Source organism: Pseudorca crassidens, chromosome 14 (assembly GCF_039906515.1).
Source record: "Pseudorca crassidens isolate mPseCra1 chromosome 14, mPseCra1.hap1, whole genome shotgun sequence".
Classification (NCBI taxonomy): Eukaryota; Metazoa; Chordata; class Mammalia; order Artiodactyla; family Delphinidae; genus Pseudorca; species Pseudorca crassidens.
Genome location: NC_090309.1, coordinates 66827588 through 66853399, shown reverse-complemented (window position 1 = coordinate 66853399; position 25812 = coordinate 66827588). Strand labels below are relative to the sequence as shown.

Sequence of the window (25812 nt, the reverse complement as noted above, 5' to 3'; positions counted from 1 at the left end):
TATCTCCAGTGCCTAGAATAGTGTCTGTTACAAAATAGATACTCAAATATTTGTTGATTAATAGCTTGATTCAGCATTAGAACTGCATGCATTAAATGCTTTATCTTCCTTTTCTGACTGCTGTTGAATCCCTGTCCTGACTAGACCCCATATCCAGTCATTTCATTAATGTTCTCACTAGTATTAGAGTCCCTTGTCTTGTTAACCTATCATATCAGTTCTCAGGTCTCTAACATCCCTATCTCACTTGCTTTTCTGGTTTTGCTCGTGGGTGTAGAGGAAGTTCCACAATGGTGTCTGCCATAAATTCATGTTGGTAATTATTGTTCTTCTTTTTGATGATTCAATAGTATATTCACCATAACATCTATTCTGCAGATCCTCTTCTAGATTTAAGTTTCCAGTGCTACTTTATCATATCCCCTAATTTTAGAAAATGGCCTTGCGTCTTCCTTTCAAGACTGTTACCTCTGTGTTACATCACTGTCATTTCTTTCTGCCTTACAAGTTCTCTTTCTCTTCCGTTACCTTCTTACCCTTCTCACTTTCTCACGGGTGGTGTTCTTCCTTTCTAGACCTACACCTTTCATCTGTATTGTAAAACCATTCTATCCCATACAATACTTGACCTTAGCAATTACATGTTTAATTTTAACACCTCAAAATAACTACCTTTTCACTAATTTATTTCATCTCTACTTTCAAACAAGCATAGGTCTCCCTTTATAGGGAGAGGAGCAGAACAAAAATAAAAAACAGTTCACTTGATCTCTTCTTCCTTTATTTTTAGAATGCTCTTCCTCCTCCCTCTAAATCCTAGCTATTTCAAGGTGTATCTCAGATCCTCCCTTTTCTGTGAACTTCTAAACTGTGGTAATCTTCCCCTCTTTTGCAGTCCTATTTCATACAATTTACTTGGTAAATAACCAAGTACTGCTCTTTTTTGGTGGGTGGGTGGGCAGGGTAACTTTATTTTGATGTACCATCAAACTTACAGAAATGTTATGAGTATAAGGAACTCCCTTATACCATTTATTCACATTCATCAATTGCTTTACATTTTGCCCCATTTGTTTTTATCATTGTCTCTACATGTTTATGGAGACAAAATTATATTCAAATGTCAGTATATTTTCTCAACTATTTGAGAGTTTGTGTGTCAGAATTTATTTTCTCTAGAATAATTCCCCTTCTAGAATTATTCGTTTAGGCTTATATATTATAATAGTAACTTGTTTGATGATAATTTTGGTAGTTTTAGAAAATGTGGCACTTCAACTTTTTGAAACAAGTTGTGCTTATTCCTTTGAATATTAGAGTATGAATCACAGCAACTTGAATGGACCCAGAGAAGTTTGTCAGCATTGTACAAATAAGAATGATTTTCTTTTTCACAGTCCTGGAAGATACTGCTCTTTGGTGCAATAAACTTAACATGTACTGGCTTCCTGCTAATGTGGTGCAGTTCCACTAATAGTATAGGTATGTCACTATTCTTATTTTTAGGAGTTAATTATTTCACTTTTATTGTTCTCATAATAAATAAAGGTATGTCTTCCTTTACATAGAATATATTATTCTGAACTATAACTCAAAAGATTTAAATGAGAAAATCTATTCCAAAAGTACCTTGTAAGCTATAAAATTTGGTTCAGTTGTTAGGCATTATCTAAAATGAGCTTTTTTTAAAAAAAATTTAAATCTATTTGAAAAACTAAGATTTCTTTTTATTTTTTAATTGAGGTATTGATTTACATTATTATATTAGTTTCAGGTATACAGCATAGTGATTCAGTATTTTTATAGATTATACTCCACTAAAAATTATTGCAAAATAATGGCTATAATTCCCTGTGCTGTACAATTGATCCTTGTTGCTTATCTATTTTATACATAGTGGTTTGTATATCTTAATCTCTTACCCTTATCTTGCCCCTTTCCCACTGGTAACCACTAGTTTGTTTTCTATACCTGTGAGTCTGTTTTATAAATAGTGCTGCTGTGAACATTGGGGTGCATGTATCTTTTTTGTGAGATTTGATTTGATTTCCTTTTAATGTGAGAGATTAGTTCTTCAATTTATGTAGTGTATAAATAAAATTTTATGATTTATTGAGTTTTCCTTGAAAAGGGAAATCTAATATTTTTCTTGTGTCATGACTCTTATGTTTTTATTTACCATTATTTTCATCCTGCTATTTTAAAAATACATTTAAAATAGTACTCCGATGACAGAAGGAGGCAAAAAATTGATCTCAGGGCTTTTGAGCATATACTGCTTCATTTTTTCCTGATGGAGAAATCAGATTCTAAAGTAAGCTTTTGTATTAACCAACTTTGGCTACATGTATTAGTCAAATTTACTAGATAATTGCCAACATATGAGATTAATCAGTGACTCATGTTTTCCGGTGATGGATGTCCCTGTTATGAACAGTTTTGGTGATTTGCTGTATTTCCTAACAATGGATTCAGTAACATTTTAATCAGTCTTTTTGTTGTTTTGCAGCTTTAACTGCCTATACTTACCTGACCATTTTTGATCTTTTTAGGTAAGTTTTAAAAACGCTCCTTAATGTTTTTACTTCCTTCCTTCCTTCCTTACCTATTTACTTACTTATTTATTTATGGCTGTGTTGGGTCTTCATTGCTATGCGCGGGCTTTCTCTAGTTGTGTCAAGTGGGAGCTACTCTTCATTGCGGTGCGCGGGCTTCTCACTACGGTGGCTTCTCTTGTTGCAGAGCACCGGCTCTAGGCGTGAGGGCTTCAGTAGTTGTGGCATGCGGGCTTAGTTGCTCCATGGTTTGTGGGATCCTCACAGACCAGGGATCGAACCTGTGTCCCCTGCATTGGCAGGCAGATTCTTAACCATTGCGCCACCAGGGAAGTCCCCTCCTTAGTGTTGTGTTGTTTTTTTTTTTTAATTAATTAATTTATTTATTTTTAGCTGCACTGGGTCTTCGTTGCTGTGTGCGGTCTTTCTCTAGTTGCGGCGAGCAGGGGCTATTCTTTGTTGTAGTGTGCGGGCTCTCATTGCAGTGGCTTTTCTTGTTGCAGAGCACAGGCTCTAGGCGCACAGGCTTCAGTAGTTGTGGAATGCAGGCTCAGTAGTTGTAGCTTGCGGGCTCTAGTGGGCTTTAGAGCGCAGGCTCAGTAGTTGTGGCACATGGGCATAGTTGCTCCGTGGCATGTGGGATCTTCCTGGACCAGGGCTCAAACCCGTGTCCCCTGCATTGGCAGGCGGATTCTTAACCACTGTGGTACCAGCGAAGACCCTTCTTAATGTTTTGAAGCTAATAAGGAATTTGTTATCAACTGTATATACTTCATTTGAAAAACAGAAAAGAGACCTCCAGAATGCTTCCCCAGTGTTTTACTCCTGACCTTGATTGGTGGTTAAATGGGTGTTTTTTTTCTATTTGTTAAAATGTACATATGTGCTTTATAAACATTTCTGTGTAAATGTCCTATTTTGAATAAAACGATAAAATTAAACTAAAAAAAAGGTTTGTTGCACTGAATTTATGAAGTTTTCTTTACTTAAAGGAAAGTTATCTGTGAAATAAGTAAAATTATCAACATGGACCATATGTACAAATAATAATTAGAAGATATGCTGGAAGAAAATACCCCATTTATATAGCAACAGAAAAGATAATACCCAGACTTTAGGTCAGGTGCCTACCTGTAGATGAGTCAGCTGTGACCAGGGAGCAGGAACACATAAGAACATACTAGGTCCCACTGTAACCATGTGGGTGTGAAAAGAAATGAGGGATGTTAATAACTGCAAAGTATATATGTAATTGTGAGCTAGAGAGACGACCTATTGGCTCCTGCTTTGGGGACCTTTCATATTTCCAAATAAAGGTTGCAGAATGCTTAGACCATATGTCTCCAAGATCCGTGCCATAGAAGTATGTTATAGGGATGTCTTTTTCATCAGTCACATAACTAAATCTTCTTGATTGGTCTAAAACAGATAGTTATTACCTGAATTTCACACTGTAGTAAGTTGTTTTAGAGTGAATCTCCACTAAGAAAGTAACCATAACTTTATCCCATCCAGAATGTTGTCAAGGTGTTATTAATATTTAGTTTAACTTTTAACAGAGATTAAATAAAGTTTATTAAACTTAAAATGTATTGTATATGCCTAGAATCAAGTAAATTGCACTTATTATTACTGTGTCATTTTTTGCAGGCTCAGTTATGGAAACCATTTAGGGCGGATAACTTTCTGAGTAGAGAAACTATGGGTTTAGGTTCTATTAGTTCTATTATTAGTGTCTTAATGGTATATCATAACTTCTTTCAGTTTCTCCCCATGTTAAAACTCACATTAGGGTGCTTATTGTGATTAGATTATAAATTATTAGAATAACTTGTTGTTAGTTTAGTCTGCAAACACTATTAACTTTTAGCAATTTAGTTATTCTGAAAGCTAAATTTCTTTCTGTAAGTCCTCTAGTTCTAGTTTTAATGCTAAACTTATTTTCCTTTTTACTTAGTTTAATGACATGTTTAATAAGTTACTGGGTAATGATGAGGAAACGTAGCCCTGCCTATTCATTTGGGTAAGTTCAAATTATTTTATTTTCTGCTAACTTATCGCTATTAAAGTAGTAGTTATACCAGGCAGTAAAGAGCTAGCTAGAGAACTTGTAGAAAATAAATGCTGCCTGTTTAGTGGAATAGTGATCAGATAGTGAAAGTAGATAAAAAAAACATCTTCCAAGAGGATTCTAGATAAGGAACATGAATGTTTAAATTTAAATCATATTAAAGTAAAATGTTCACATTAGTTTTTTTCTATTTTATAAAACAAATCTTACATAAATTGTTCATTTTAAGTTCTTTAATATTTTGGTAATCTCTTATTCCAGTTAGAGAAAGTACAAAGGATTTTCATGTATGTATCTTCTAGATGTTAAAGTAAGTGGGATATAGTTTAACATTAATGCAGCGGTAGAGATGTATTTTTATCTTAAGACTGTATTTGTGACAGCAGTGAACTGACAAAGATTTTGAGATTTCTGTTTCTATAGTTTAGAAATTACTGAAAGTTAGAAAATAATCTTTTATATCAGAGGATTTTTTAAAATATGTTAGAAAAAATGAGTTCTTTTCAGATTCAAGGAAACAACTTGAAAGAAGAATTTAACTTTGGTGAAGAAACTCTTGGACAAAACTTACCTTTCTTCTCCACCATACCATTTATTGGGATTATATTCTTTTGAACAAAATCAGGTTTTACTTAAATAATGGGACAAAGTAAACATGAAATTTTAGTGCAAAATGAAGATATTTATAAGTGTCACTGAAATTTGATAGAGTTGGATTGATATGATAATCATTTGTAAAGGCTTTTGGTTGTAAGTGACAGAAATCCATCTCAAACTAGTTTGGGGGAAAAATGTTAATTTACATAACCAAAGTGTGGGAAGACTGAGGTAAACTGGTATAGGGACTAGAACACTCAGGACATTGTCTTTCTCTTACCTCAGAAGGCCTGCTTTTCTCTGCATGTCAGTTTCAGTTTCTCAGACCACTTTTCTCCACTATCCTGGAATGATAACTTGTAGCAAAACTTTGAACCTTCTCACCTTCATCCTTGAGACGAAAGGATTCCCCAGCTCTAGAAAATAGTGAGAAAGAACTATTGGTTGGTCCACCTTGGTATAGATGTTAGTCTTTAGATCAGCTCCTGTGGCCAGGAGACAAGGTCACATAAGGACAAGACAGCTCCCATTTTGGCCTAGTTGCTTAGAGTGAATAGGAAAAGAGGGAGCAATCAAATATAATTGCAGTCAGTCACATAGCTTGAAGTATCATCTATATTTAATAATTCCAAAATTCAGTTCTCCAGCACTGAGATTTATCTCATGTCATGTTACCTTCGTGCCAGGTTCACATGGATGTCTAATTCATGTCTTAAATTCAAGCTAGGATTCTTGTTTTCTTCCCCCCAAATCTGTTCCTCTGCAGTTTTTCACATCTTAGCAAATATACCACCACTCAGTTGCTCAAGTAAAATCATTGATTATTCTCTCATCACCCACATTTATCCATGAGCAGGTTATGTCAAGATAACTTACGAACACATCCAGAATCTGTCCTTGCCCCCGTTTCTATCTCCACTACTACCATCCTAACCAAACTACCTTCATTTCTTGCCTTAACCAATGTCTTGCATCCTAACTGGTCCCCATGGTTCTGCTTTTACCCCCCTTCAGTCCATTCTCCATATAGAAACCAGTGTTTTTTTGGGATTTTTCTTCAGTGTTTTTTTTCTTTTTAAGCCTAAATCATGCTATCATTCTACTTCTTAAAACCATCCAGTTGTTTCCTGTCATACTTAGAATAAAATCCTGACCCCTTTCCTCGTTTACAAAGACCTTATATGATTTAGACCCAGCCTACTTCTTTTCAAGTTACCACTCTCATGCCGTCTATACCACACTGTCTTTCTTTCCGTAGTTTGAACACATCTTATTCCTGCTTTAGGGTCTTTATACAAACTATTCTATCTCCTGGAAATGCTCTTCACTTGATTCTTACGAGATTAGCTCCGTTTTGTTATTCCAGTCTTAATGTCACTAAATGCTAATGTCATTAAGTGACTGGGCCCAATCTAAAATGGATTCTAAAATAGATCACCTAGTTAGCTTCTTGTCACATCAGACTGCTATAATTCTCTGTATAGAACTTATAAATTAATTTTTCAAAATTTATTTATTTAATTTATTTTTGGCCGTGTTGGGTCTTCGTTGCTGTGCGCGGGTCTTCTTTAGTTGCGGTGAGTGGGAGCTACTCTTCGTTGCGGTACGTGGGCTTCTCATTGCGGTGGCTTCTCTTGTCGTGGAGCACGGGCTCTAGGCACACGGGCTTCAGTAGTTGTGGCCTTGCGGGCTCTAGAGCACAGGCTCAGTAGTTGTGGAGTACGGGCTTAGTTGCTCTGCAGCATGTGGGATCTTCCTGCACCAGGGCTCAAACCCGTGTCCCCTGCATTGGCAGGCGGATTCTTAACCACTGTGCCACCAGGGAAGCGCAATTAATTGTTTTGTTTTTTTTTGTCTTCCCCTTTAAAATATAAATTTCTTGGTAGCAGGGACTGTAGCTTGTTCTGTCTTATATCCTTGTGCAGTTTGATGAATTTTAACAAATAAATATACTTGTATAACTACTATCTAGATAATGATATAAAGCATTACAAGTTCTCCCAAAGCCTCCTTTAATGACTTAATGTTAAGTCAGAGTCAAACCCTGAGAAAAGTAACCAGTATTCTGATTGCTGTCATTGCAGATTCTTGTTGCCTGTTTTTGAAGTCATATAAATGGGATACAATATATATATCATCATATAGCAGTAGTTCATTCTTGTTCATTGCTCTAAAATTCCATTATGTGAATATATCAAAATTTGTTTATATGTTCAGCTATTGAAAGGAATTTAGTTTTGTTTTTTTTTTTAATTTTTTTTTTACAGCATGCGGGCCTCTCACTGTTGTGGCCTCTCCCGTTGCGGAGCACAGGCTCCGGACGCTCAGGCCCAGCGGCCATGGCTCATGGGCCCAGCCGCTCCGCGGCATGTGGGATCTTCCCGGACCGGGGCACGAACCCGTGTCCCCTGCATCAGCAGGCGGACTCCCAACCACTGCGCCACCAGGGAAGCCCTAGTTAATTTTTAGCTTTTAGGTATTATAAATAAAACTACTTATGAACATTCTTGTACATTTCTTTTGGTATACATGTGTGCTCATTTATGTTGGGCATATGTCTTTGAAATTACTCAGTCGTAGGATTTGCATATATTCATCATTAGAAGATAGGATAATACCAAACAGTTTTCCAGAGTGGTTTTACCAATTTAACATTTCCACTGACAGTATATGAGAGTTCTAGTTGCTTCATGTCCTTACCAACTGTTGGTATTGCCTTTTTTTTTTAAAGCCATTCTAGGTGTGCAGTGGCATCTCATTGAGGCTTAAGTTATTTTCCTGATGAGTATTTGAGCACTTTTTCTTATGTTTATTAACCATTCAGATTACCCCTTTTGTGAAATGCTTGCTGAAGTGTTTTATCCATTTTTAGATTGGGTTGTCTGTTTTTTCTTATTGATCTATATAGGAGTTCTTTATACATAAATATATTCTCTCACTCCTATTTCTCTTTCATTCTCTTAAAGTTATCTTCTGATGAGTGAAAAGTTTTTAATTTCAATGATAAATTCAATTTATCAGTCTTTTCCTTTATGGTTAATACTTTTTGTGTACTTGTCAAGAAATCTTGGCCAGAATAAAGATATTCTACCCTGTTATTAGTTAGAAGTTTTACCATTTGACCTTTCACATTTAGGCTTACAATCAAACTAGAATTGATTTTGGGTTTTTTTTAGGACTTTTTTTTTTTTTTTTTTTTTGCGGTACGCGGGCCTCTCACTGTTGTGGCCTCTCCCATTGCGGAGCACAGGCTCTGGACTCGCAGGCTCAGCAGCCATGGCTCACGGGCCCAGCCGCTCTGCGGCACTTGGGATCTTCCCGGACCGGGACACGAACCTGTGTCCCCTGCATCAGCAGGTGGACTCTCAACCACTGCGCCACCAGGGAAGCCCTAGGATTTTTTTAAATTAATTCATTTTATTTATTTTTGGCTGTGTTGGGTCTTTGTCGCTGCGCACGGGCTTTCTCTAGTTCCAGCAAGCGGGGGCTACTCTTCGTTGCAGTGCACAGGCTTCTCATTGCGGTGGCTTCTCCTGTTGCGGGGCACAGGCTCCAGGCACGCAGGCTTCAGTAGTTGTGGTGAAAGGGCTCAGTAGTTGTGGCTCACGGGCTCTAGAGCGCAGGCTCAGTAGTTACGGTGTTCGGGCTTGTTTGTCCCGCGGTATGCGGGATCTTCCCGGACCAGGGCTCAAACCTGTGTCTCCTGCATTGGCAGGCGGATTCTTAACCACTGCGCCACCAGGGAAGACCTGGAATTGATTTTTGTGTATGGGTTGAGGTAAAGGTCAAGGCACATTTGCTTCTATATAGCCATTCAGTTTGATAAAACACTATTTATTGAAAAAAATTATTCTTTATTGCTTTTATGTGCTACTTTTTTATTAATCAAGTGACTGTGTATGTGTTTGTTTCTGGATTCTCTTTTCTATTTGGTATATTTGTCTATCCTTGAATTAGTTCCATAGTGTGTCAATTACTGTTGTTTTGAAATCTTGGTTATCTGGTAGTGTAAATCTTCCAGCTTTGTTCTTTTTCAGATTGTCTTTGCTTTCCTACACCATTTGCATTTCAATACACACTTTAGTATCAACTTATCAATTACCACAAATAATGTTGCTACATTTACATACCGTTTTTTTCATACTCTCCTATAACCCACTTTTTTTCATTTCCATCCTTCCAAGTCAGTAAATACATTTCTTTTATATTTGTAATAATGTGTAATGGTATGTTGTTGATTCCAACATTTTTCTATTATAAATAACAATGTGATGAATGTCCTTTATTATTTTATTATCTCCTGAATATTCTGAATTCTGTACCACCTAGAATTAAATCAACTCATTTGAGGGAAAAAACAACTAATGTGATGAACATCGTTAATTATTTTATTATCGTTTCTGAAGATAATTATTTCCTTGAGAAATTTTAAGCATATATACTTACAGGTGTTGAATACCATTAAACTATGTGCAGTGGGAGAAACTAAGATAAATAAGACAACAGCCCTTGACCTCCAGCTGATAGCTTAGGGATTATAAGACATATTCAGTTAACTGTAATTGTGTGTAGATAGGAGAGGCAGTGTAGTAGTGGTTAAAATCATGAACTCTAGAGCCAGAGTGTCTGAGTTTGAAAACCTGACTCCTTCACTTGCAAGCCGTATGACTCTAAACAGTTACTTTTCCTCTTTGGGGTTCAGGTTCCTTATCTCTTTTTTAAAAAAAAAAAGTGGATAAACTAACCCTCATAAGGATTTAGATGAGGTAATATGTTAAACACTTCGACCAGTGTCTGACACAAGATGGGTCAATTAAGTGCTGTTATTATAATAATGGTTATTTCTAGAAAATAAAAGCCCTAAGGAGTATATGTTGTACAAATAGGCACTCTTTTCAAAATCTGTGATGTTCATTGTTTATTGTCATTCTAGAAATTGTAGTCCTTTTTAACAGCGTTTGGATTATAGTAGGCACATGTATAGTGAGTGAATGAATGTGTTCTCGAGATACTAGTTAGCGAATTGAAAGAATTAGGCTGATTTGATTAATTTTCCAATTTCAGATTTGAAAGATTAGAAGTCCTGGCTGTATTTGCGTCCACAGTCTTGGCACAATTGGGAGCTCTCTTTATATTAAAAGAAAGGTACATTTGTATACAATGTTACTGTCACTGCAAATTCTACCTATGCCACCTTTGGGAATATGAAAGAATCCAGTGAGACACGTCGGGTTGGAAGGGTACAAATAAAATGAGCAGTGCTGGAGTTTTGATAGTACAATTTCTTCATGTTTCAGACTTTTCTCCCTTCCTTTCACCCTTCTTTTATTACCTTCTTTGATGCTACTAAATTTAGTCATAGGTGTGAATGAAAGGAAAGGATTCACACAGACATGTTTTAATGCTTAGTACAAACCCATTGAAACAGGTTTGGTAGAGAAAGATTGAATTACACCTTGAGGATAATTTGTGGGTCTGCTTGTCTCATCACTACTAATAATCAACAGTTGGTTATCATATTTAAAAAGTTTTGTGAATTTATTAATTATATATTTAATAAAGTCTTATAATTTTATAATTTGTAGGACTTATTTAATACATTATTTCCTTCTTTTAGTGCAGAACGCTTTTTGGAGCAGCCTGAAATACACACGTGAGATTCTGCTTTTGACATAACATATAATTTACTATTGCGTTTGATTCCCAGTTATTAATTGATATGTTATTTAATAGTGGTTACTTTGGCCAATATCAGAGTTCAGAGTGTGGTAATATATATTTCATTGATATTTCACAAGCAAAATCCCCAAATCCCAAGACTCCCTCTTTTCACCCTTAACTGTTCCCAAGCCCTTAAATTTTTATACTGAACAGGAAGGCCTTTCTGCCCTGATTTTGGGTCCCTCGGTATTTCTAGGCCCAGGTCAATATCCTAAGCCAGCCCCATCTGGTCTTCTGTAATTTAAGATTGGATCCTCCAAGTCTTTTAGTAGCAGCTGTAGAAAAGATGGAATTGCTATTATTTACAACATAGTGGCCAACTATGTGGACTTTACCTATTCTGATCAGTTTAGTTCAGGACAGTCTGACCCGGCCAGTGGACTGTAAACCAAATACCATTAGCATTTCTAAAAATTTATAACAGCAATTACCTGTAAGAAGATACTGTTAATGCTAAGAGTCTTTTTTTTTTTTTTTTTTTTGTCCTGTGTAAGGTGGAGCAACAGTAGACAGGACATTGGTCATGGGGCTAGAACCAAGTTCAGATTCTGGCTCTGCAAATACTAAACCATTGAAGCAGACCAGTCTGCCTTCCCATCTCTTAATCTCTCTACATGCTGAAATTACGTATTGACATTACCAAGAAAAAAATAATCATGAGTGTTGTTTTTTTCAGGGGAAGATTATTAGTTGGTACTTTTGTGGCTCTTTCTTTCAACCTGTTCACAATGCTTTCTATTCGGAATAAACCTTTTGCTTATGTCTCTGAAGGTATGTTTTTATTTACCATTAATAAAAAACCAATTAACCTCTCATAAAAACAGGTCTTTTGTTTGTTTCGTTAATTCATAGATCAATGAGAAAGTATATCCTGAAGAGAAGAGAGGACTACCCCAAAGGTTCCAAAGTCTTTCTCTGAGCAAAAAATTATGAAACGGAATCTAATTATTACAAGCTTTAAAATAACATATTACTTAAAAACAGGCAAAACTGACTTATGTATTAAATTACATGCAGTAAAAAATTACATTTACCAAATAACATGAATGAGATTTTACATGTATAACCTACCTAAGAAAAGTTTATTGCAAGCATTTTTTTTTTTTTATTGCAAGCATTTTAGAAGCATGTACACTGGTACATAGTACACTGGTACATAGACTAGTTGCTATGCTCATTGCAAATAATTGTATTTTGTTAATTAGATAAGTTCCCAGGAACTTCTCTTGGGCAATGGTGGGTAGGCATATATTTGAAAGTAGCAAAACTTTATTCCTTTATTCCTTTATTCCTTTTGATATATTCTTTTATTTTCAAGTCTTTAAAAATTCAGATAGACTTTTCACTCCAGTGGTCTAAATTATTGGCATTTTTCAATAATTTCAGTGTTTTGGAATCCCACTAACCTACAAAGGGTTAACCACTGATGGATGGAGAAGTGAGGTAAAAACAAAAGTGGGCTGTGTACACAGACCCACACACCTGTACTTTGAAGCAAAAATAGGTGAGGGTCTTTTTAGATCTCACTGACTTGAATACCAAGATAACCAAGGGAAGAAAGCTTTCTGAAATACCCATTCAGGTTTAAACAACTTCCTGAGTGTTACAAAGTATGAGTTGTATTTGTATGAATTAGAGTTTAAGAATTACTGCATGAACTAGAACATTAAATAATGATATTTGTGATGACCAGAATTTTTTAGAAAAAACTTTATTAGAATAGTATAATGCTCATTCTAGAAATTCTAAGAAGGTACAGAGGTTTAGAAACTGTATCTCTCTGTGAAGATCAGAAAGATACAAGAAAGAAACAGTATTGATAATCTCATGACCCAGAGATAACATCTGTTAACATTTCTATTTTGTTCCTTTAATTTTTTTTCTATGCACATGTATATATTTTTTTACATATTTAGAATTGTATCAATTAACAATTTTATGTTTAGCTTTTTTCAGTTAACATTATGTCTTGAGTATTGCCTGTCATTAAATACTCTTTGAAAAAATGATTTTTGAAGGCTTGCATAATATTTTGTCATGAATATTTTTAAACAGTCTATTGTTATATAGAATAATATATAAATAACCTTTTACAAATAATGCTGTAACCACCCTTTTTTGTTTGTTTTTTTGTTTGCGGTACACGGGCCTCTCACTGTTGTGGCCTCTCCCGTTGCGGAGCACAGGCTCTGGACGCGCAGGCTCAGCAGCCATGGCTCACGAGCCTAGCCGCTCCGCGGCATGTGGGATCTTCCCGGACCGGGGCACGAACCCGTGTCCCCTGCATCGGCAGGCGGACTCTCAACCACTGTGCCACCAGGGCAGCGCCACCAGGGCAGCCCCACCCTTTTTTGTACCAAATTTCTTGTATGCATTTCCACTTCTTCTTCCCAAAGAAGAAATTATAAATGGGTTAAAAACACACTATCTTGGGCTTCCCTGGTGGCGCAGTGGTTGAGAGTCCGCCTGCTGATGCAGGGGACACGGGTTCGTGCCCTGGTCCGGCAAGATCCCACGTGCCGCGGAGCGGCTAGGCCCGTGAGCCATGGCCGCTGAGCCTGCGCGTCCAGAGCCTGTGCTCTGCAACGGGAGAGGCCACAACAGTGAGAGGCCCGCGTACAGAAAAAAAAAAAAAAAACAAAACTATTTTTTTGTCTTTGATGTATATTGCCAAATTTATTTCTAGAAAGATCATCTAGTTTGTATTTTTATTAGCTGGAAATGAAAGTTCACAGAAGCATCAAAATTTATTATACAACATTAGTTGAAATTTAAGTGGAAAATAATATTGAGCACTTTCTATCTGCCAGGCACTGTGATAAACGCTTTACATAGAACCCGTTTAATTCTTCCTATAACGATAGGTAAATCATTTTATTGATATTATCCCCATTTTACACTGAGGCCCTGAGAGATTGTCACTTGTCTCAGGCTACACATCTAGTTAAGGGCAGAGCTGGGGTTGAAGCCAGGTATTCTGGCATCAGAGTCTGCTCTTAAACTGCTGTACCAGGCTACTTTTTATATGGCTTGCCGATCTTTTTTACATCATGGTACACATTAAAAAATGAGAATTTCTGTAGCACCATGGGATAAATGTAAGAGGATGCTTGAGCCTGAAGGCTACTTGTCCAGGGACAGTAACTGACAGGCGTCTGCATGTAGCCAGATTCCCACCTGCCCTTTCTGAGAGCTGAGCGAGTTAGTAATCCGTGTACTTGCAACCCATTCTCAGCACACTGGTTAGGAAGCTTCGCTTTACACTATAATAAGCCTTTAAAACTTCAAATTAATAGTAGCAATGAAATACGTTAAGTTCACTTATTCCTTCAGGTCAGCTGTATATTGCAGTTGAAACTGCTTTTCATTTAGTATCCTAAAGGCATAAAAGAGAAAAAAGTTCTAGATTTGAGGAATAACGTGATCTTTTGTAATGTTATACAGTCATGACCGAACTTATTTTTTAAATTTAAGAATCAAGTATTTCTGGTAATGGTTTATTCTATACACATAATTTAAATATTTTCTTTTTAAAGCTGCTAGTACGAGTTGGCTTCAAGAGCATGTTGCAGATCTTAGTCGAAGGTAAGATGTTATGGGATTTCATGATATACATAACGTTAAAGGAATGCCCAAGAAATGCATCTGTCTCAGCATTATTATTGCTGAGGTTACTACGTGAATCTCACAGATGAGATTCTTATTCTCCCTTTACTTTTTCTTACTTTTTAATTGGTGATAGATAAGAGACCTTTACAAGTGAGAGTTTTGTTCCCAAATTCTCTTTGCTTTCTTTAAAAGATATACTAAAATACAAGTCATCTTTTATATGACTTTCATCAGTATTACGTAAGTTCTACTAATGAATACTCTTTTTATTTGTTTTTTCATAGCTTGTGTGGAATTATTCCAGGACTTAGCAGTATCTTCCTTCCCCGAATGAATCCATTTGTTTTGATTGATCTTGCTGGAGCATTTGCTCTTTGTATTACTTATATGCTAATTGAAATTAAGTAAGTATTTTTTATTGCTATCAAGTGTGTTTCGATTCCTGGGGCATCAGTAGGATGGCTAGGGATTAAGCTTATAGCATGTTTGCTTGTGACCTGTGCAACTTTGGTCAAGTCTTGTCCTCAAGTGTCTTCATCTGAAAAATTATGGGGGTTGGATTCAATAAGAAATTTTCACCACAGTCTATAATGCAGGCTGGAAAACTGTTTAAATTCCTTACTGCTGACCTGATGAGTGAGACTGAGAAGAGAGTAAAAGAGAGATGAATCACAGCGACTGTTGCTGAGTGAGGGAAGACAGGAAGTAGATGTGAATCAACTTTAAGAAAAGCAAGTCTATTAGGAAAGAGACTTTAGCAGCCTTAAGCTTAATTTTATGACGTGATTCGGTGACTCCCTGCCATTTTGCATACTCTCCTAGCATATCACATACAATCATGTTTTTATTTACTACCTCTACGTGATTCCTACATTTTTATTTCTAGCCCAGATCTCTACTGAATTCTGAAAAGCATATCTTCTGTTCATGTCCACCTCAACTGAACCTATTTCCCCCATCCCCAAAACTGCTTTTTCTTGTACTTTGTGTCTCAGTGAATGCTACTACAGTCTATTCCTTTGCATTCTGCTTTTAAATTGTGTTAAAACATACATAAAATAAAATTTACCATTTTAACCATTTCCAAGCATACAGTTCAGTACTTGCACAGGCATTTAGTGCATTCACTTTGTTGTGCAATCATCATCACGATCCACCTCCAGAACTTTTTCATCTTCCCTAACTGAAACTGTGCCCATTAAATAATTACTACCCATTCTACCTCCCCCCAGCCCCTGGCAACCACTATCCTACTTTCTGTCTCTGTGAATCTGACTACTCTAAGTACTTCATATGAATGAAATTATACATATTTGTCCTTTTATTTCACTTAGCATAATGCCCTCAAGGTCCATCCATGTCACAAATGGCAGGATTTCCTTCTTATGGCTGACTAATATTCATTGTGTATATATTTATGTATGTATATGCCACATTTTCTTTATCCATTTATCTGTCAACAGAAACGTAAGTTGTTTCCATGTCTTGGCTGTTGTAAACAATAGTCTTGTCACCTACTCTTGTTTAATCTTTCTTTTTAATATTATCTTACCCTTCTTCCCATTCTTTTTCCTAAATTGAGGCCTTTGTGATCATTTCCTTGGCCTAATTAGAATAGTCTTCTGATCTTATAATTTTTATTCTCACACATCTTTAGTTATCTGCTATTTTGCTACTGATGTGATCATTAAAAGTTGCAAATCAGAACATAATATTTTCCTGTTTCAAAATTCTCTTTTGGGTACTTAAAATAATTAAAAGTTGTTAACACAGTAAAGCTTCTACCAACCTTACTAGCCATCCGTCTCTCTATATATACTTAACTGTTGATAGTTTCATTGCTGCATCAGGGTTTTCATGCCCTTGCACATGCTGCTTTCACTGTCTACAGTATCTTGCTCACATCATCTTGTTCATCTTGAAGGCTCAGCTCAAATGTCACCTCTTTTTTTTTGCTGCTGGAACGTCCCCGACCAGGGATCGATCCTGCGTGCCCCTCAGTGGAAGCGCGGAGTCTTAACCACTGGACCACCAGGGAAACCCCTGTCACCTCTTTTTATATTTAGCGTTTCTGCATTATCCCTACCCCAGTAGGCTTGCCACTCACTCCTTTGTGCATCCATGATACCCTGTAGGACTTCTCCTTTGTACCCAAAGTCCTTTATTATATTTTTCACATGTATGTTTCCTGCCATTTCAAAGGCAGGATCTATGTCTTTACTCATGTTTCTATTCCCAACATATGGGAAAAAGTGAAAAAGAGTACATGATCAGCTTTGTAACCATTGGCATTTTGGTCTGTCTTGTTAATAGAACAGTGAACTACTGATGAGATGTTGCACTTCAGTCACAATATTGCTATAACAAATTCCTGGAGAATCTCACCTTGTGAAATTCCTGGGGAATTTGAAAAATTTTAATAGTAATTATTGGAGTTATTGTTTACAGCAAAATTGATAGAATCACTGATGAATTCTATTGGTCTTCCTGTATCAGAAATTACTAAAGGTTTTTATTTGTTGCAGCAAATAAATATATATGAAATATTTATAGTTGACAAGTAGATTGAAAATACATTGTGGGGAAATGCTCACATTATTTTTCTTCATCATCCCTCATCACACTAATTAACATAAATATTAGTTATTTCCCCCTAAACTTTGGCAAGAAAGGATTCTGAAAACCTTTTATTTTCCTTTGAGATGCTCTCATTGCCAGTAGTGGCCAGCTGTGGTAAAACAGTCCTGTTGCTTTAGATAATTAAAGTTTGGTAGATTAAATTGTAAAAAGCCCAGTGAAGCATACATTTGAGATTTAGAATTGTTTTTTCTTTTCAGTAATTATTTTGCTGTAGATACTGCATCAGCCATAGCCATTGCTCTGATGACATTTGGCACTATGTATCCCATGAGTGTGTACAGTGGGAAAGTATTACTCCAGGTAAGGCTCTTCTTTCAATATGCATGCTTAAAATTAGCTATGTTCTTTTACCAGATTATAAAACAATATGGGTTCTTCTACCAGATGATGAAATTTTTAGCTACTGGAGGGCACTGTTGGAAATGAAGCCAAACAATAATCTCTGAAATTTGAATAGTAAGAACCAGATGGTACTTCCCTGGTGGCGCAGTGGTTAAGAATCCGCCTGCCAATGCAGGGGACATGGGTTTGAGCCCTGGTCTGGGAAGATCGCACGTGCCGCGGAGCAGCTAAGCCTGTGCGCCACAACTATCGAGCCAGCACTCTAGAGCCTGTGCTCTGCAACAAGGAAAGCCACCGCAGTGAGAAGCCCTTGCACCAAAATGAAGAGTATCTCCTGCTCACTGCAACTAGAGAAAGCCCGCATGCAGCAACAAAGACCCAGCTCAGCCAAAAATAAATAAATAAATAAATGTATTTTTTAAAAAAAGAACCAGATGAAGTTCTATTGATGCACAAAATAGGCACAGATCTTCATGTAGTTGTAAGGCAAAAGCATAAATGAAAATATTTTGCCTCTAATGATGTTTCAAGTGAAAACAATATTACTTAAAATCTTTTTTAGATATTCATTTTCCCCTAATAAATGTGCTTTGGCTATTGTATAATCTGGTTATGATTGTTTTCTTATTTTCTATTCTTGAATTAGTGAGACTTTTAAATTTAAAATGCGAAATCACTACTTATTGAAACAATAGGAACACCTGTAGACAAGCACCTGAATAGAAAGGTAGTTTCCCAGGACTAGATGAATGTGTAAGCACTGCTTTTCCTTCTGTCTTTCCCTCATGCCTTTTCTAAAACTTACGGGTTGTATCTCCCTCTCCAGAAGCAGTAATAACAATTAGATTAGTTTTATAGTGTTATGCCTTATACAAAATTTTACTTTCTTAAAGATTTTTTTATTGATTATTTGGTTCTAGAGATAGCAGCTTTTTTGCAATATAAGAAATAAGGATGGGCTGATTTCTGATGCTGCTTTATTAGTGGGTCAATTAAAGCCTTTCTTCCCTAAATCATGATAGGGCACATGTGAAACAAAGCAAAGGCTGGTGTAAAACCCAATTTTTTTAGTGTCAGGACTACTGTTGCAAAAGGTTTTTCTCTCTCTAGATTCATATTTTATTTTATTTTTTTCCCCAGACAACACCACCCCATGTTATTGGTCAGTTGGACAAACTCATCAGAGAGGTAAGATGGAATAATAAGTAAAATCATTTTAATTTATAATTAGAGAATGCAAAGAGTGGGTACAAATAATTTCAACTCTTTCTAGAATTTTATTTTAGGGAAGTTTTTGTTCTTTACAATGATATAGTAGGAGACATGACGTAGTGACAAAAATAGAACAATTTGACGAATTGCGCAGTCTGGAAGCCAGATTCACTTGAAATATTGGGTTGGCCAGAAAGTTCATTTGAATTTTTCCATAAGATGTTATGAAAAACCGGAACGACCTTTTTGGCCAACCCAATAAGTGTAGACGGTAATGGTCTAAAGGCCACACTATTTGTTATATAAATGCTGTGATTTTTATGATTTTGTATTCAAACCTAGGATTTTGATTACGTCAGAGGCCACCTTTACATGGTGATTGCTTCAGCACCTAATATCTTGATCTGTAGGTTTAGATTTTGTATTGTTATAAAATTCCAACTGTTAACTAATGAAGGAATAAGATAATCAAATTATTTGAATGTTGAGAGTGTTTTAAACTATTGGTTGTCAGTATCACAGAGGCCACTTTGATCAATATAGCTGGCCACTTGCTTCAGCTAGTGGGGTCTGTGCCACTGTATCAATGGGCCACACACTGTATATCTGGCCTTGGAATTTCCTTTTGGCCCATATCCAAATAACATCCTGTATTGTACAGAAATTTGTTAAAAGGGGATCCGGAGAAAGGAATGATTGAGAAGACAAAAACATTCTGATACCACAAGTGCTGAATATAAATATATACTATACTAATAAGATGAAAAGAACTACACACTGTTGAACAAGGTGTGAATGAGGGAAGTAAAGACCTGATTCTTGAGGGATTGGTGCAGAGAATAAACTGGAAAAGAAGGCCCTGGCTTAGTATTGAACAAGCAGAAATGGTATCTGGAGTGAATGGTCTGGGACTTCTCTTGGCTAGTAAGTGTCTTCAGGCAGGGTTTGGCCATGTCATTTCTAGGCTTACAGCAAATCCATAATGTGACTGAATTGTGTTGGATATGTCAAATACAAAAGCCCTATTTCTGTGTTTTTGATTAGGTATCTACGTTGGATGGAGTTTTGGAAGTCCGAAATGAGCATTTTTGGACCCTAGGTTTTGGCTCATTGGTATGCTTTCTATATATTACTTTAGTTTAAACATAGTTTAAAACATAGTTATAAAACAAAGTTTATAAACTGAGTTTATACTTTTTAAAACTGAAAAAAGTATTTCTTTAAAATTTTTGTAGATCCTTTGATTCCCATTTCTGTTCAATAAAGTAAAAAATGTAGATGGATTTAGTAACCTAATTGAGAATTGTTTTTCTTCTTTCATTTTTTTCCTTTCAAACTAAATGATCTCAATACTGGGCTGTCCAAAAAAGAAAAATCCATAGTCATACATTCCTAAATACAAAAATGTTGCAGAAGTAAAATGTGCAATTATTTTCTTTTTTATTACCATTCTTATTTTGGATATTTTTGCTGAATTTGTTAAAGAGTTATAATAACAGCTGCTTCAGCATAAAATTCCGTGTTTTCTAGTCCAATTTAGACCTCATTACCAAAGAGATTTTGTTATGGCATGATTTTATTCCTGTGTCAGGAATGATGAGGAAAATACAGGAAAGTACCCAGAAAAAACAAATTTAAACAACCATAATCCTATTGATGTTTTGGTATTAATACTTGTATACTTACTCTCTTTAGAAAATGAGGTCATGCTGTTTTATAATCTGCTCTTTTCACTTAATATATAATGAACAGTTCTCCATGTTATTAAATACTACTCTTCTACAATATCATTTTTAAAAAGAAAATAGGATTTGACTTTTGTAGCATAACACAGATTTCAGAGGTAGGCAGATTAGGGTTGGTCCAACAGCTCAATGAATCACTACTTTGCAGTCTTTAGTTTCAGGCTTATACTCTTTTAGCAAAACATGGCTGCTTCATCTCTTCCTTTTCCTTCTCTTCCCCTCTCTAGTCTTTTGGATATCTAAAACTCATTCTCTAGTAAATTCTTCAGGAAAGGCCCTTGGGAACAATATTCCCTAAATTTTTGAATGTTGAAAACAGTTGTGAACATTATACTTGAAAATCATTTAGCCGGATATAAAATCCTGAGCACATATTTTATTTCCTTGAGTTTCTTAAAATATATTACTCCATTTTCCTCTGGCATAAAGCATTATGGTGATAAAGCCTGATCATACATAGTCTGATTTTTTTTTCACCTTTATATGTGACTTGATCTTTTTGCTTCTATACCTAAAAGATTTTTAAAAATTAATTTATTTTTTGGCGGCATTGGGTCTTCGTTGCTGCGTGCAGGCTTTCTCTAGTTGCGGCAAGTGGGGGCTTTTCTTGTTGCAGAGCATGGGCTCTAGGTGTGGGGGCTTTAGTAGTTGCAGCACATGGACTCAGTAGTTGCAGCTCGAGGGCCCTGGAGCACGTGGGCTTCAGTAGTTGCAGAACGTGGGCTCAGTAGTTGCAGGTAGCGAGCTCTAGAGTGCAGGCTCAGTAGTTGTGGCACATGGGCTTAGTAGCTCTGCGGCATGTGGGATCTTCCCAGACCAAGGATCGAACCTGTGTCCCCTGCATTGGCAGATGGATTCTTAACCACTGCGCCACCAGGGAAGTCCCTTGCAGTTCACTTTTTTTTTAATATTTTTTAATTTATTTTATTTATTTGGTTGTGCCAGGTCTTAGTTGAGGCAAGCAAGCTCCTTAGTTTGGCTCGTGGGCTCCTTAGTTGCAGCACGCAGTTCAATCCCCTGACCAGGGATTGAATCCAGGCCCTCCCTGCATTGGGAGTGTGGAATCCTATCCACTGTGCCACCAGGGAAAGCCCCCTTACAGTTCACTTTTAATCATTCTTTTAATTGTATTGATAGTAACAAACTAGTAGACAAGTGTTTATTTAGCTGGATGGCTTATAAACACAATCATCTCTGCTGTTCAGAACTTGGCCATCCAACAGCTACACCAATGTGATGCCTAATTAAGACCAAGGAAATTAATAAAACAAGCTTTTGGGCTGCCAGGAATAATTGTCACAAAAGCCATAGATTAATGCAAACACCATTATCATAGGACCCTGTTCAAGCTCATACTTGGAAATGGTTTTCACTTATTTTAATTGCTTTGACTTCCATATCAGACTGAAAGAGGAGATACAGTATCTTTTATAATTTTGTATAGTGAAAACTGAGATTACCATCTCACAGTGGCAAAGGAAAGGGAGAAATCAAAGATGACTCAATTTGTAGACATGGCTTTTCTTACCTAAAAGTAATAAAAATGGAAGTCAAATTCAAGCAGTAAGATATTTTCTTTATCTCATGATTAGCAATAACTCTCTTATTAGTGCTCAAGCCATAGATTTAGACCCATTGTAACTAAGCCAACTATTTTGCTAATTTAGGTGCTGTTATAGTTTTTTCTTTTTTTGAAATCTGAGTTTATCTAAAAATCAACAATGTCTGCTATATATTTTATTTACTATATATTTTTGTTCTGTCTGTTGCTTGTTTTTTTAGTACGTATTTTTATTTAAGTTTCTATTATACAAATATACCCCATTGTTAGAAAAATTAGAACTTAAGTCAAAAAGAACAAAAATCCTTAATAATTCTACCATCTAGAGATAAGTGCTGTCATTCTTTTTTCCCCCCAACATAGTGATTTGATATTTTTATAGATTATATACCATACTAAATTATAAAATATTGACTGTATTCCCTGTGTTGTACATTACATCCCTGTGACTTACACTTATTTTATAACTGTTCGTTTGAATCTCTTAATAACCCTTCACCTATTTTGCCCCTTCCCTCACCCCTCTTTCCTCTGGTAACCATTAGTTCTCTGTATCTGTGAGTCTATTTTTGTTTTATTCTGTTTGTTCATTTGTTTTGTTTTTTAGATTCCACATATAAGTGGAAACATACAGTATTTGTCTTTCTCCATCTGACTTATTTCACTAAGCATAATACCCTTCAGGTCCATCCAAGTTGTTGTAAATGGCGAGATTTCATTCTTTTTTATGGCTGTGTAATATTCCACTCTACATGTATACCATGTCTGTATCCATTTATCTGTCAGTGGGCACTTCGGTTGCTTCCATATCTTGGCTATTGTAAATAATGCCGCTATGAACATTGGGGTGCATTTATCTTTTTGAATTAGTGTTTTCATTTTCTTCAGATAAATACCCAGGAGTGGAATTGTTGGATTGTATGGTACTTTCGTTTTTAATTTTTTTTTTTTTAATAGTGGGATTTATTTATTTATTTATTTATTTATTATGTTAGCTGTTTGCTGTATTTGGTTACAAGTGAGGTGTTTACTTTTTTTTTTTTTTTTTTAATATTTATTTATTTATTTATGGCTGTGTTGGGTCTTCGTTTCTGTGTGAGGGCTTTCTCCAGTTGTGGCAAGCGGGGGCCACTCTTCATCGCGGTGCGCGGGCCTCTCACTATTGCAGCCTCTCTTGTTGCGGAGCACAGGCTCCAGATGCGCAGGCTCAGTAGCTGTGGCTCACGGGCCCAGTTGCTCCGCGGCATGTGGGATCTTCCCAGACCAGGCTCGAACCCGTGTCCCCTGCATTGGCAGGCAGATTCTCAACCACTGTGCCACCAGGGAAGCCCTCGTTTTTAATTTTTGAGGAACCTCTGTACAGTTTTCCCTAGTGACTGTAACACTTTACATTCTCACCAGTGATGTACTGTGGTTCCCTTTTCTCCATATCTTTGCCAACACTTGTTATTTTTTATCTTTTTGACAGTAGCCATTTTGATAAGTATGAGGTGAAATCTCATTGTGATTTTGATTTGCATTTCCCTGATGATGAGTGATGTTGAGCGTCTTTTCATGTTCCTGTTGGCCTTTTGTACGTCTTCTTTGGAAAAATGCCTGTTCAGGTCCTCTGCCTGCACCCCCACTTTTTTTTTTAATTGGAGTGTAGTTCATTTACAATGTTGTGTTAGTTTCAGGTGTACAGCAAATTGATTTAGTTATACATAAACATACGTTCATTCTTTTTCAGATTCTTTACCCATATAGGTTATTACAGAATATTGAGCAGAGTTCCCTGGGCTATACAGTAGGTGCTTGTTGGTTATCTGTTTTATATATAGTAGTGTGTTTTTGTTAATCCCAAGCCCTTTTTTTTTTTTTTTCCTGGCCACACCACGTGGCATGTGGGATCTTAGTTCCCCAACCAGGGATCAAACCTGTGCCCCCTGCAGTAGAAGCACGGAGTCTTAACCATTGGACCACCAGGGAAGTCCCCCAAGGCCATTTTTTAATTGGGTTTTTTTATTTTTGATGTTGAATTGTATGAATTCTTTATGTCCTTATCAGACATATCATTTGCACATGTCTTCTCCCACTCACTAGGTTGCCTTTTCATTTTATTGATGGTTTCCTTCACTGTGCAAAAGCTTTCTAGTTTGATTAGGTCCCGTTTGTTTATTTTTGCGTCTGTGGCCCTTGCCTGAGGAGGCAGATCAGAAAAATACTGAGAAGACTGTTGTTAAAGACCTTACTGCCTGTGTTTTCTTCTAGGAGTTTTATGGTTTCAGGTGTTAAATTTAAGTCTTTGATCTGTTTTAAGTTTATTTGTGTATATGGTATGAGAAAATGTTCCAGTTTCATTCTTTTGTATGTAACTGTCCAGTTTTCCCAGCACCACTTATTGAATGGACTGTCTTTTCCCCATTGTGTTTTCTACCTCCTTTGTTGTCGATTAATTGACCATATGTGTGTGGGTTTATTTCCAGGCTCTCTGTTCTGTTCCATTGATCTATGTGTCTGTTTTTGTGCCAGTACTATACTGTTTTGATTACTGTAACTTTTATAGTATAATTTGAAGTCAGGGAGCATAATACCTTTGTTCTTCCTTCTCAAGATTGCTTTGTCTATTTGGGGTCTTTTGTGGTTCCACATAAATTTTGGGATTACTTGTTCTAGTTCTGTGAAAAATGCCATGGGTATTTTGATAGGGTTGCATTGAATCTGTAGATTGCTTTGTGTAGTATGGACATTTTAACAATATTAATTCATCCAGTCCATGAACACAAACTATCTTTCCATTTATTGGTATCATCTTTAGTTTCTTTCATTGGTGCCTTATAGAGTATGGGTCTTTTACCTCCTTGGTTAAATTTTTTTTTCTTAATTAATTAACTTTATTTTATTTATTTTGGCTGCGTTGGGTCTTCGTTGCTGCACGCAGGCTTTCTCTAGTTGTGGCGAGTGGGGGCGGCTCTTCGTTGTGGTGCGCGGGCTTCTCATTGCAGTGACTTCTCTTGTTGTGGAGCATGGGCTCTAGGCCTGCAGGCTTCAGTAGTTGTGGCTCGCAGGCTCTAGAGCGCAGGCTCAGTAGTTGTGGCTCACAGACTTAGTTGCTCTGCAGCATGTGGAATCTTCCTGGACCAGGTCTAGAACCCGTGTCCCCTGCATTGGCAGGTGGGTTCTTAACCACTGCACTACCAGGGAAGCCTTCCTTGGTTAAATTTATTCCTAGATATTTTATCCTTTTTGATTCAGTTGTAAGTGGGATTTTCTTGATTTTCCTTTTTGATAGTTCATTATTAGTATATAGAAATGCAACAGATTTCTATATGTTAGTTTTATATCCTGAAACTTTACTGAATTCATTTATTAGTTCTAATAGTTTTTTGGTGGAGTCTTTAGGGTTTTCTATATATAGTATCATGTCTTCTGCAAATAGTGATAATTTTACTTCTTCCCTTCCAATTTGGATGCATCTTATGTCTTATTCTCCTCTGATTGTTGTGGCTAGGACTTCTAATACTATGTTAAATAGAAATGTCAAGAGTGGGCATCCTTGTCTTATTCCTGATCTTAGAGGAAAAACTTTCAGCTTTTCATCATTGAGTATGATGTTAGCTGTGTGTTTGTCATAAATGGCCTTTATTATTTTGATATATGTTCCCTATATACCAACTTTGTCGAGAGTTTTTATCATAAATGGTGTTGAATTTTGTCAAATGCTTTTTCTTCATCTATTGAGATGATCATGTGATATCATTCTTGGTATTTTTCTGTGTG

At 36.4% G+C, this 25812-nt stretch overlaps 1 protein-coding gene across 2 annotated transcripts in view; it reads left to right on the top strand.

Moving 5' to 3' along the window:
- Positions 1 to 25812, top strand: part of SLC30A6 (solute carrier family 30 member 6) — a 38519-nt gene that overhangs the window by 8254 nt on the left and 4453 nt on the right. For both annotated transcript variants that reach the window (XM_067703320.1, XM_067703321.1), the window contains exons 3-13: positions 1398 to 1482; positions 2510 to 2552; positions 4513 to 4578; positions 10288 to 10368; positions 10841 to 10876; positions 11621 to 11715; positions 14481 to 14529; positions 14838 to 14957; positions 17391 to 17493; positions 18676 to 18723; positions 19792 to 19860. In XM_067703320.1, the coding sequence (XP_067559421.1) occupies positions 1398 to 1482; positions 2510 to 2552; positions 4513 to 4578; positions 10288 to 10368; positions 10841 to 10876; positions 11621 to 11715; positions 14481 to 14529; positions 14838 to 14957; positions 17391 to 17493; positions 18676 to 18723; positions 19792 to 19860 (795 nt within the window). The remainder of the gene's footprint in view (positions 1 to 1397; positions 1483 to 2509; positions 2553 to 4512; positions 4579 to 10287; positions 10369 to 10840; positions 10877 to 11620; positions 11716 to 14480; positions 14530 to 14837; positions 14958 to 17390; positions 17494 to 18675; positions 18724 to 19791; positions 19861 to 25812) is intronic.